At 38.9% G+C, this 13,306-nt stretch overlaps 1 protein-coding gene across 7 annotated transcripts in view; it reads right to left on the bottom strand.

The window, feature by feature from the left end:
- Positions 1-527: 527 nt before the first annotated feature.
- The window catches only part of NADK2 (NAD kinase 2, mitochondrial), a 41,200-nt gene continuing 28,421 nt past the window's right edge, over positions 528-13,306 (bottom strand). For 5 of the 7 annotated variants that reach the window (XM_020795656.3, XM_020795657.3, XM_078384486.1 and 2 more), the window contains 3 exons: positions 10,558-10,611; positions 8,402-8,525; positions 528-5,533 (listed from right to left, as the gene is read on the bottom strand). In XM_020795656.3, coding sequence (XP_020651315.3) covers positions 5,395-5,533; positions 8,402-8,525; positions 10,558-10,611 — 317 coding nt within the window. In that variant the 3' untranslated portion in view covers positions 528-5,394. The remainder of the gene's footprint in view (positions 5,534-8,401; positions 8,526-10,557; positions 10,612-13,306) is intronic. The other 2 variants (XM_020795658.3, XM_078384485.1) reach the window with 1 other exon arrangement.

Genomic DNA, 13,306 nt, shown 5'->3' with positions numbered 1-13,306 from the left:
AATTTCTACTTCTCAATTTTCCCCTAGCCTGCTTAAGGTTCAACAGCAGCTGTTGGATATTGATCGCAAAAGAAAGGGAGGTGAAATATTCCCTATTCCCATCTCAATGGAAATGCAATTCTCCCCCATCCTCCAGTTTATTAAAGTAAATAATAGCCTTCCAAATCCAACTATATTTGCTGGCTGGGAGAGGAAACAAGCAAGCTGAGCAGCATTAACAACAGGTACTGTACATAAAAGGCGTTTTAATCTTACTCATTTGTCCCAGTTCAAGCGCTATATCCTATTTTATGTTAAAGGTAGCCTAGTTATACAGGTACTTCTGCCAGAGCACTGGCCAATGGATTATTTAGATACAAAAATCTCATTAGAGTACTACTAATTAGATTTGCATGGCACTGTGTAGGAGCAAGTAAATTTTGATTTAAAAATTAGTTCTGAAAAAGAAGTGCCTGTAAAAGCACTAACTAGATAAATACCAGATATTAACATGAAATACTCTTCAAACCAGCAAGACACAAATAAAATACTTCAAAAACATAAACTCACCTTTATTACACTGAATTACAAACCACGGCATACATTATTTCTTAGTAAATCCAAATTTCAACATCTTTAATAAAATGAATCCAGCTTGAAATATTTGTAAGAACAGTGATATATTGGAATTAAACAATTTTGAGAGGTTTTAATTGCATTACGTTGATTCTGGTATTTGAAATAATTCCAGTTGTTCTAGCCTACTATATAAATGGCCTTGTGACTTTTAGCCCAAAGCAATCTAGGGAACTCTTTAAATAGAGTAAATTGTCTTTCTATAGGTTGTCTTGCTTTCACAAGTTTATGCTGTTACTAGAGCAAAAATAAATCTTTGGCTGGGAGATCTGCAATTGATCTCTCAGCTCTTGAGGGGATTAAATGCAGCTAGGGAAGAGCAAACAAATCTATTGAAATTATTTAAAGCACCTCTACTCTTCCCAAGCTAAATCCATCCCCATGAGCTCCTGTTCATTCTCTACATAAGCAACAGGATCGTGGTGGTGAAACTGTTGGAAAGGGATAAAGAAAAAATACGTTAAGCAAATCCAGAGCAATTTAGAACCCTAAAGAGAAACAACAGATTATAGGAGTAGAGATGTGACCACCTAGCACTCCAGTCTGCTAGCCAACAAATCTGAAAATAATCTGGATTCTTCAACCAACAATTATTCCCATGTTCTCTTTCTCCAATCCCCATTTCCCAGAGCCATAAAAGACTTACCAGAGGAGGGGAGACAGAGACTTTAAAAGCTCCTGCCCACACAGGAAAGGCTCCATCTCTCCACAGTGTACCAAGCATAAGCTACTGAAGAGAGATCCTGGAAAGACTTGTGTATCTAAAAACCATTAGTTGCCTACTAAACCCTACTCACAAAAAAGGCCCTTTTTTCCTTTTGGCTTAGAAAAGAGGAAGCTGATTAAAGTGGCTTTTTGGGAACTCATACTACTCAAAAATCCCCCGGTGAAATTTTTAAAACATGTCTGATGGGAACACTCCTCAGGTTCACGATAGTTGTGTGTTCCAAATCAAGACACCCAAGAACACTTCAAATGTGAAATCTTGTATCTCTGTAAAAACCATGTCAGATAAATCACCTCAAAAGACAGATACCATTTGGACTTTTGAAAGGCTTACAGTATATTAGAACTATTCCTTTTCCCCCACCGGTTTTGTAAAGCCACTTGCTGATTCACATTTTATAAGATCGGCAATAGTGTCAATCTTTCCATTTAATGCTTCTTAACCATTCATTATGTTGGCACAGTAGAAGCTTTTGGTCCAGTAGAAAGCTGGACTGAGCTATCTTCCCCTCACTTACATGCAGGCAGAAAATGCAAGGCAGCACTACAGAAATGAAGTATCTCTGTACATGTGACACATACCGGTATGTAGGAAAATCACATGACATATCCCTTCATAGGCAAGGAATACAACCTGATTAGGTTCTTCAAGTGACACCATTTTGCAAAAACACACTCCAAGTTTAAATTTAAATTTTACATTAAACTCACAAAATATTACAGCTTCAATCATTTCACATCTTTCTTAACTTCAAATGTATAATTTCAGAACACTTTCATGCTCTGTATTTTTTTCTCTTGCTGACAAAACTATTTATGTCAGAACTAGGAGGCTACTGATCTCCACACTCCACTACAACTGCCACCACAGACATTCAGAAATCCTACAGCATTGGCTTCTAGGTGACATATTCTGTTATACTGGAGTTGCAACACAAGTGCATCACTGCATTCAGGCCTTTAAAAATTTACACTTGGAAGGAAACCTCACTGATCTCTATGTAACCCAAAGTTAAATAACTTCGAACAGAAGCACAGCCAGCACAGCTGGTGGTGAAGGCTTCTAGGAATTGTAGTCCAAGAACACCTGGGTTACCCAAAGTTGGGAATTACTGCTCTAACACATCATTTCACAGCACATAGAATTTAAGTAAGAGCTTTCAAACTAACTTTAGTTTCTCATAATGTAGTTTAAAGAGCTGGGAAATCTGTATATTTCAATGTAAGCAATTTACTATTACTCTGCCTCCTAAATAGCTTATCCACAGTCCTATAAAACAGTCTAATGTAACTTATCTCAGTACTATTTCTGAATTATCTAACTTTTGTCTTCATGTCCTGAAGATGAATCTCTGTTCAAGGTTTTACCTATGTAATTAATGAAAGACTCATTCATTTATTTACTCACATTGAGGGTCCATTACTAATACTGCAAATGTAAATGTATTTGGCAATATTCTTTGCAATCCATTTGCACTGTACCTAGGTTGAGTTAGTGTCAATCAATCACACTACTAAATACCTAGAGCGTACCATACAATTAATGTAAATAAACAAGGTAGAACAAGTGGCTGTGTCACATTTCTATGGTTTGTTGTACTTTATATTCCCCCCAAAAAAGAGCCCCCAAAATATGGCATTTGTTCAAATTGGTCACATCTGTACTTCTTTAAAGACATCACAAACAGGTTTCACTGAAACAAGTCAGTGCTTTTCAAGATGCTTGGGTATCTATTTCACAATTGGAGATTACATTTCTATTTGTACCTGTTTAATAACACACAAACAGCCTGACAAATCTGAAATTTAAAAAGGAATGATACAGTGTACTTTCAGTACATTAGCATAGGCCATTTGTTCCTCTTTGGAGTGGTGTGGGAAGCCATCTGCCTGTCCCACCTGGGAGGCAATATCATCTAGTCTGCTATTTAGGCATACCACTCTCCCTGTTCTGCCTTGGGCCAATCAGCAGCACCAGCTGGTCCTCCTGAGGCAGAGCTGGAGACGGTACTTTTCTTTCTGGCTTGCACATAATGGATGTAATCAAATAGAATGAAGTTCCCGATTTCTTTGGAATGGAACATATTGACTAAGATCTGCTATGAATAGAATCACAAGGCATGTAGTGAAAACCCTTTTTCAGAAGATACTTCTGTCTGATACGAAAAAAGCACTACGAGAACTAGATACTTGGGATTATTTTAAGTGTGTTTCACTTTTGCCAGAGAAGAAATGCAATACATCACTTAAACTGAGGAAAATAGAACACTGGTTTACCTTTACGAAGGTCCATTTGGATTTGCAGGGAGGGAGATATCCAGGAATGGATTAATCCCCTTCCTAGACCAAGGCAATGTAACGAGAATAAACTTAGAACACCTTAACAGACATAATCCACAAGCTCCTCCCAGTTTTCCTTCCCCAGCTAGCAAGAGAAGAGTTGAACTTGATAGGGAAGTTAGTAGAAAATATTAGAAAATGACAGTGAATTAAGGCAGAAATGAAGTCAACAACCAATTGGGTAGCTCTGGATGTTTCCTCCACACAGACTAGAGTTGACCTTCACTGAGGTAAGTCAATGTTCCATTTCCAGTCTGAGGGAAGAAGCCATTCAGGAATGGGACCTCCCAAGTGTATTCTAGGTCTATACGGAGGGAGAAGATCCGATGCTTCAGAAACAAGTTGTTTCTTATGATTGTGAAAGAGTGGGTCCAAGTAGCTGCTTCACAAATTTCTTCCAGGGAAGCATCTGGAGAGAAAGCTACAGAAACGATGGAATGGGCAATGATAGGGACAGGTTTCGGGAGGTGAGCAATCTCATATGCTATACAAATAGAAAGGTATATTTCTTCAAGGGCATGGTTCTTTCGACACAAATCTTAACCGCTTCTTATGTCAAGCTTCTGCCACTTTTTTGCCAACGGGTGATTAGGACTGGGGTAGAAGGAAGGGAGAACAATATTTTAAGGGAAAGTTGAATTAGATTTAGGAATAAAGAAAAGGAAGTTTGAAAGGAAGGAGAGGTATAAAAGGCCACAAACAGGAGAGAGAAAAAGCAAAGCCTGCCTTGAGCAAAGGTAGGAGAAAAACTGAGAGGAGCTTGTGGAGCATGCATGTTAAGCTGAAGCTTTCTGATTTTTTTTCCACTAAGAATTTCCCCATTTAGATTTCTGGTAGCTGTAGCCAAAAAAATCCAAGTCCTCAGAGGAGTTTCAATATACACATGTGCCTTGGCAAGTTTCTCTGTACAGTGACATTGTTAAGCATGATGAAGAAGGGCACAACTGGAGCTTTCTAAGTTCCATGGGAACTACAAGGCATTAGAGAAATGGTAGTCTCTCTACACATTAGGTTCTACAGAGTCACCTCTCAAAAAATCTACCAAGCTCTTTTACAACAGCCAGCTCTTCTAAATTCACTCCCCCTGAGCTTCAGATGGTATTAATACATTCCTGCATAGCTTTTTCCCATAGAATAAGAATAAGCTTTAGACACCAGGTATTCCGGATTTAAGGTGTGACTATTAAACTGTACAAAAGCTGGAGGGAAGTTCATTTCTAACATCTCTCTCTCACACACACACAAAAAAATAGAAAAGCAAAAATTGTTGGTGTATACAAAAGTCATTTCATGTGTGAGTACTGCCTTTTTAGCTTAATTATCTTTGATATAATTTTAGAAACTGATGTAATATATATACATAAAAAATCAAGACATTTTGCTGACTTGGTACTAGGCTGCTTCAAGAGAACTGTACAGTTTAATATCAATTTGATTTTAACCCCTGCCTTGCTTTTAAAAGCATTCAGTCAAATCTATTAAGATTTTTAAAAGTGTTGATAGACCTTTTGAGATGTAACCTTTAGCTAACTTTCTTATATGATTCAATAAGTGATAAACATAAATTTCCCAAGAATTTCTCAACCAAAAGGAATGAAAAATCACTTCAGTATTTGCTTCCCAAATGCCTTTCTAATCAGAAGAACAAATTTCACATCTGAAATAATGCTGTATCCCTTCTTTGTGATTAGAAGCTTGAATGCTTTCACTTCTTCATTCTTCTAGCACAACAGTACGCAGTGCATCTTCTGTGTTGATCAATATTGATGCTATTGCTCCGTCATTGAATTCAAATGAAGTTCCTCCATCTACAACCATACAGGCATCCCAACAACGAGATCGGATGCAAACTCTGAAAATACATTAAAAGAAAGCTACAACAAAAAACTAATCAAGTGAATAGTTCCTCTTCAGATACAACTGGAGCTACAAGCAGAACAATCTTTGAAGAAGTGAAGCTGGATAATTCCATCATGATCAGTCTTGTTTACTATGGAAATACATGCTATACTTAGCCCAGCATCAGAGAAAGAAAAAGCCACTTCTACCTTATAAATTTATTTTTCTCACAGATAAGGAAGTGTTCAGCTCATGGAAGTTTCCACCTTGAGTTGGTAGGACTAACAAGCACTTCTAGAGTATGTGAGGCCTTTTGCAAGATCTTCAACAAGGTTATAGAAACAGGCAAGGAACACAGCAGCAATAAGCAACTTGCTCAGGGTGGAGAAGAAGCTGCCTTCTTTCCATATCAGATACTAAAAGAGGAAGATGTTAAAAGATATTAATAATAAAATATATTAATAATCTTCTAATATCTTCTTTTATTAAAATATATTAAAAAGGCAAGGCATCACTCTGGAAGATGAAAAGCTCTTTCCACTGAGAAACTGTGCTGACACAAACAGTTGTATGTATTACTACGAGCCCTGAACAAGGATTTTTTACATGTTTTTCTTTACAGATGCTACTCCCTGGAGATTGCGGAGTGTGCCTGCTAATTCATTGGCAAGTCCATAAAGAAACTCTAGTGTGGACCAGTGAGAGGTTCATAAGGATTCTGCTTTCTTAATTGGTGGCCAAAATGCTATTGCATAAGTTGCACCCATAGAAAGGTGGTGATATTACTGGTGGGGAGCAATTTTCAGTAACTAAAGACTTGTTTACCCTATCTCAGTCTTGTCAAATTCAAGAATAATCTGTTTCGATTGCCATCACCAGATGACAATGTCACAACAATGCATATTACTTGTGAATCAGATAAGCTACAAAAGAGAAGAAAGCTTTAACTACCAATCAATATATATCATCCAATCATTTGCCTTTTTCTTTGTTCCCAAATTTCTTAAGAGTGTTACTAAAGAGTGATATTGGAGATCGAGAAAAACAGCAGGGGGACAGTACAGGAGTCTGTTTCAACTAACAGATCTGGCTCTAGAGAGCCTCTCAGAAATGTGCATGATGTTGTAGTGATAAACTCTGATTAAATCTTTTGGAAAACACTGCATTTAGGGTTGCTTATGAGAACTATTACCTGGCTGAAAGTTGCTTCTGTAATAGGGCCAAAAGGTTCATCTTCTCATGCCAGTTGCTGCCTGTAGCAATCACCCTGCCTATGCATATGTATGAGTGTATCAGCATACACCAATAGGAGTTGTTGGGAGGCGGAGCTAGTAAAACTTAAAGGGAGGGGTAAGGCAGATAGGAAGTTAGTCAGTGGGGAGTTTGAAAACAGGAATGTGGACCTTAGAGAGAGTTAAGTGTGGAATAAGTTGTTACAAAACTACTGAAAGCTTTAACGCCTTTTAGGAATTTACTTATGTGAAACTCAAGATTTGAGCTGTATCCAATAAACCTGTTTTTGTTTTTTGTTTTTTGGTTAAAAGTTACGTGCAGTATGAACCTCAATCTTTCCAAGTAAATAATGTTGACAGAGATAAGCTGGTGGCAGCGTAGATAAGAACGTGGCGTGGGCCTCAGATTAGTGAAATAATCCAGGGACATGCAAGGGGCACATCACACTGCCTTTTACCCAGAAGGCAGAGCAACAGGAGAGGGAATCACGTGAACCCAGTCTCTTGATTCGCAAGGTAGAAGAATGCCACCCTGTATACCTTTCTCACAGCAACAGAGTTGTGGGATAAGAAAGACCTCTGTCTTCCAATAAAATAATGCTTTCTCAGGTCCTCTTACTTTTGTTCTCTCCTGCATATTTTTTTCTTTCTGCTAAAATGCTCTGAGAAAGCTTTGCCTTTCATAATCATGGTAAAAACCAAACTGTAGATCTTGGGAGAGATCACATCTCCTCCAGAAGTGCTTATTGGGCCTGCTTCTGTTTTTTGAGAGTAGAAACTTCTTTGAGCTCAATAATCTCTTGCCTACAAGGGGAAATTAATAGGAACAAAGTGTATTAAAAGCAGAGGCATTGTATTCCCCAAGCACACAGGGTGAGTATACATGACCAACATACTCAGGATGTATTGGAAAAATACTGTACAAAGCTAGACTTTCAGTCACATAAATACAGTCTCAGGGTTGGAATGTGTGCCTATATAGTTCCTTTTAATTAAACAGCTTACTCCACATAAAACATATGATGAATCCAGACCACTTTATATCTACCAAACAAGAAGATGGCAATCATTTGTTGTAGATAAATAACAAAGGTATGGATACAGTAACTTAATGTTCCCCAACCAGGTGCCCTTCATTAACCCTACCAAAGGACAGAGATTATGGGAATTGTAGTTTAAACCATAGACACAGGACTAGGATGAAGAAGGTTGTTATAAACAATTAAATCAGTTTTCATTTGATGAATAATGTGCTAACTTCCCCCTTTGCCTACTGGACACTTATATGACAGCAATGCCAATTATCGTTTTCTTAGGTTTGTGAAATGAACATATAGATCCTGTTGGTCTTCACATAAAGACTGCCTAATTTGCCACAGCTAAATTTGGCTAACTGACCCAGTGTCAACGTGCCCTCAATTGCAGGCTTGGTCATGCACTTGACTGCACAACTGAAAACTGCCACTTCATGAATTAGCCATGACAACTTATGCAAATCTGACACAAACACCAAGAGATTCCACCCAAAATAGTAACATACTTATTTCAATCAACTGAGTAGGAGTTCAATCTCCAGACAAACAATAATCAGTGTTCTTAAATTTTGATTTAAGTAATGAATTGAATTATGTACTACAGCTTATACTTACTTTGAAGCAAAGCCCCGTTGCCGACTACTTGAAAAAACACGGTTTGAAATAGGTTCGCGTATACTAAAAAACATCTTGGGTTCCTCTGGACTATACAGCAGTGACTCATTATATCTATTTGTTACTGTAAGTAGAGAAGTTAGACTATCAACTTCTACAAATTAGCAGCAGTCTAAAAAAGTAAACTACTAAATCAGTTGTACTGATAGAGGCCAAATATTTGTGCTTTTATTAACACATGAGTTATACCAGAGCTGTAGAGAAGGTACTTTTAAAACCCCACTCCTGGAAACTCTCAGCTAGCATGAGTAGAGGCCACACAGACTGGGATCTGAGAGCTATAATCCAAAGTGGTATCTCCCAGCTATGGCTTATATAACGATAATGAAAAGCACAGAAACATGACATGGGCTGGAAAGTACCACAGGGATCTCTTGAGTCCAGCTCTCTGCCAAAGCAGAGAAACCCTACTTAAAGCATCCTTAATGGTGATCATCCAACCTCTGTTGTACAGCTGCTTGGAAGCTCTTCGTAATGTGGGTCAAAATTGGATCTTGCCTCTGGAGCTGCAGAAAACAAGCCCACTCCATAGTCCACATGTCAGTTCCTCAAATATTTGAAGATGGCTGTTTTCTCACTTCTCGGTCATCTCTTCATAACACTAAACATTCCCACTCAACATAAAGAAACACACTTGCTTACAACAGTTATTTTTCTGCTATCTAGTTACAAGGAGTTTTAAAACAGATGTTGGTCAGCCCCATTCAAGATTCTGCTAACAGTATACTGTAGATCAATATTCAACCTACATGAAAATTAAAATGTTTTAATGGTAAATAAGGCCTTTAAATGTAGAGTGTGCAAACTAAATACAGTGATGCCTTGCTTAGCGATTGCCCCGCATTACGACGAATCTGCTTTACGATGAGCTTTTACCCCATTGGAACACATTGAACGGGTTTCAATGCGTTTCAATGGGGTTTTTAATTTCGCTTTACAATGTTTTCACTTAACAGCGATTTTCCTGGAACGGATTATCGTTGTTAAGCGAGACACCACTGTATATAAAATAATGTTCATTGTTTCTGTAGATACATTGAGACGTAACACTAAGCAAGGGAACCGTATTTGTTTAGCTTTCATGCTGGTGACTATATCTGATAAGCCAATAAGTTTAAACCCCTTGGCTTCTTACATCTAAATGTGGCAAACAATTCTTAAATATTAGGTAACAAACAACAATGAACAGAGGGTTGGATTCAATGGTTGTGTATCAAATCTCATGTTAGTGTCTACTGGATCTCCCCAAGGGCCTCAAATCAAAGATACAGGTAGAAAATATAGTGTACATGGGGATATAGTTTGATTACAAACCGTGTGGCTTGGGAATGAAATAAAGTGGTGCCTCGTATAACGAGCACCCCGTTTAATGACGAATCCGCATAGCGATGTGGATTTTGCGATCACAAAAGTGATCGCATTGCGATGTTTCCTATGGGGAAAAATCGCTTTGTGATTTTCCCCATAGGCCCCATTTCCCCCCAGCTGACCGGTGGGCGCTTCGGAGCGACCGCGGGGGAGGCTTCCCCGGCAGTCGCTCCGAAGCCAGCGCCGCCCAGCTGGGGGGAAATGGCCGCCCACAGCATTTTCGCGCTTTGCTTATCGAGGTGGCGAAAATGCGGCCGGATGGGGGATTCTTCGCTTACCGGTTAGTTTTTCCCCAATAGAACGCATTAAACCGAGTTTAATGCGTTCCTATGGGTTCCCACCCTGCATAGCGAAGAATCCGGATAGCGACGTTAATCCTGGAACGGATTAACGTTGCTATGCGGGGCACCACTGTATATTTGTACTTCATATATCTTTCCACCCTGGAACTAAGGGGAGGCCTGCCTTACAGGGTTGTTGCAAGGATTAATTGGGTGTGTTGGAAAGAGATGCATATGTATGTGTGTGTGCGCGGATGCATGCATGCATGCGCGCGCGCGCACACACACACACACACAAAATCCCATAAAACCCTACATAACAAAATTCATAGCAAAATATACCCTAAGGACCCTTTCAACTCTATGATTCTATGAAACATTAAAAAGAAAAAAATGCCTGAAAACTTAAGTTATGGTTAAGGCAAATATACGGAAAAGAAGTCTTACCTTTCTGTACTAGTTCCTTGCTCAGTGGAAGGTCTAAGTTGTCGTAACTTTTAGCTATTGAAATGAAAAGACAACAATTACAGTATTGGTGAGATGCAATTATTTTCTGCATTTTAAGTTAACAAGTACAGTATCAGGGAGGAAAGCAACATAGTAACAAAACAAGAAACCTAAACATGTCTGAATTTATTGAAACTTGACATTTCTAGTAAAGTTTCTTTCATTCTTGAATGATTGATTTGCAAACAATAACATAAATAAAAACATATGTGCTGTATTTGTGCTCCCACCTTTCAGACCTTTCCATATGCCTGAGGCACAAACACTTATTCACACTGAGAGGTTTAACATGGATGAAACTGTATTTTTAAGTTAAGTATACAGTATTTGTTTTATACCTGTGCTTTAAAAATAAAATTGTCAGGCATATAGAAGGATAACCCCTGCTGAACAAAAATCAGTATGACTTTTTCAAAGGTAAGTCTTAACTCACTGTTCTTTCAGAATTTTTAAAAAAAGTTTCAATAAACATGTGGGCAGGACTGATGTAGTAGACACAACTTATTTTGATTTCCAGAATGCTTTTGACAAATTTCCCCATTGTTTTGTGAAGGAGAGGAAGAATTTATCTTTAACTGCACTCATCCTCAAAAAGAAAAATTCTTCTTGATAGCAGCTACAGTACTGATAATGTAGCCAGATTTTATGCAGCTGTTAAGTTCCTGTCAGAGCTCTCTAATAAACAGTTTAACCCAGTCTAAACTCTACACAAATTAAACTGGCCAAAATCCTATTCCACAATTACACAGATGCAGCTCAAAGTTAAGTGTGCAGTGCTTGCACTAGTGCTGAAGTACTATCTCCAAAGCACTTCTACCAACATATTGCACAACCAGTTGTGCCATGGACATGACTGATTACACAATTCCATAACAAGATTTCTTGTTGCTTAGTGCAACACCCAGCACATTTATGCTCAACTTTACATTACACTGGCATGAACAGGATACTGCCCACTCTTTTTATAAAATACTGTATATATCTGTGGTGGTGACTAGTCATAATAATAATTTTTTATTTATACAGACATTCCTCAGCAACGATTCATGTGCAATTTTACCAAGACCTCTCATGGACTAAAACTGGCTAAAGAAGAAGAAACAGATAGTAGGGGAGGAAACGGTCAGTTCTTTCAATTGAGGGATGTGAGCAGTGGGATTTCTCAGAGATCTGTACTGGGACCAGTGGTTTTTTAACTTGTTAATAAATAATTGGAAATTGTGAGTGGGCAGTGAGCAGGCCAGGTTTGTTGGTAACACAAGACTGTTCAGTATTATAAGAACAAAAAATTTTTTTGAAGACCTACAGGAGGAACACGCTAAACATGGTGTCTGTACATTAAAATAGCAAATGAGATTCAATGTAAGCAAATGCAAATCAGAACAGGGGAACTCCTATTTGACACCCTGGCTGTTGGCGTCTGGGGTCCTCAAACTTCTGGTTTGTCCCCTATGCTATTTAACATTTATATGAAATCACTGGCAGACATTGTCTGGAGTTTTGGGGTTTGGGGTCACCAGTATGTGGATGACATCTAAGCTGTTTTAGTTTTAGATCAGTGACTGGTGTCAATAATGGACTAGATGAGGTGAATAAACTGAAATTTAATCCAGACAAGTCAGAGATGCTCCTGGCCAGTCAAAAGGGAGAGCAAGGAAAAGGGTTACATTTACTCCAGTTCACAGATGCACAGCTTGGGGGTGCTCCTGGATTCATCTCTGAACCTGGATGCCCAGATTTTGCCTGGTGCCAGGAGTGCCAAGGCATAGTTAAATTAGTGAGCTAGCTGTGCCCATTCCTGGGGAGGTCTGATTTGGTCATGGTAACACATGCATTGGTTACATCCTCGCTGGATTACTGTAACACCCTCTATGTGGGGCTGCCTTTGGAAAGTGCTTGAAAACTTGAAAGGATCCAAAATACTGTACACACAGTGTTAACTTTGGCTGGCTACAGGGATCACATAACCTTTCTGTTACAGCAGCTCCAGTGGCTGCTATCCCAGTTCTCACAATTCAAAGTGCAGTTTTTAACCTATAAAGCCATAAATAGCTTGGGTAAAAGCATCTCAGGGACCACGTCTCTCTTTATGAGACTGCATGGGTGTTAAGATCATTGAGGGAGGCCTTTCTCTCCATCACACCACCTTCACAGGTGCATTTGGTGGGTCTCCTTTGTTCCTACACTCAGGCTCTGGAACTCCATCCCATACAAGGCCAGGCTGGCCTTTTCTTCTCTTCTCTTTTCTTTTGGCTGTTCTTCCACAAGCAGGCAAAGACTTTTCTCTTCAGGTAAGCTTTTCCTCAGTGACTGACTGCCTGAGCAGGGTTTTCAGGTGGGTTGTAGTACCTTACTGCTTTGAATGTGTTTTGATGGTCCTTAGCAAGCTGGATTTTGAAGGGGCAGAGGAACTAGAGACCAAATTGCTAACATGTGCTGGATTATGGAGAAAGTCAGAATGTTTCAGAAAAACATCTACTTCTGCTTCATTGACTACGCAAAAGCCTTTGACTGTGTGGACCACAGCAAATTATGGCAAGTCCTTAAAGAAATGGGAGTGCCTGACCACCTTATCTATCTCCTGAGACAGGAAGCAACAGTTAGAATTGGATATGGAACAACTGATTGGTTCAAAATTGGGAAAAGAGTACGACAAGGCTGTATATTATCTCCCTGCTTATTTAACTTA

Source organism: Pogona vitticeps, chromosome 2 (genome assembly GCF_051106095.1).
Source record: "Pogona vitticeps strain Pit_001003342236 chromosome 2, PviZW2.1, whole genome shotgun sequence".
Taxonomy (NCBI): domain Eukaryota; kingdom Metazoa; phylum Chordata; class Lepidosauria; order Squamata; family Agamidae; genus Pogona; species Pogona vitticeps.
This window is presented reverse-complemented; position numbering and strand designations above follow the sequence as displayed.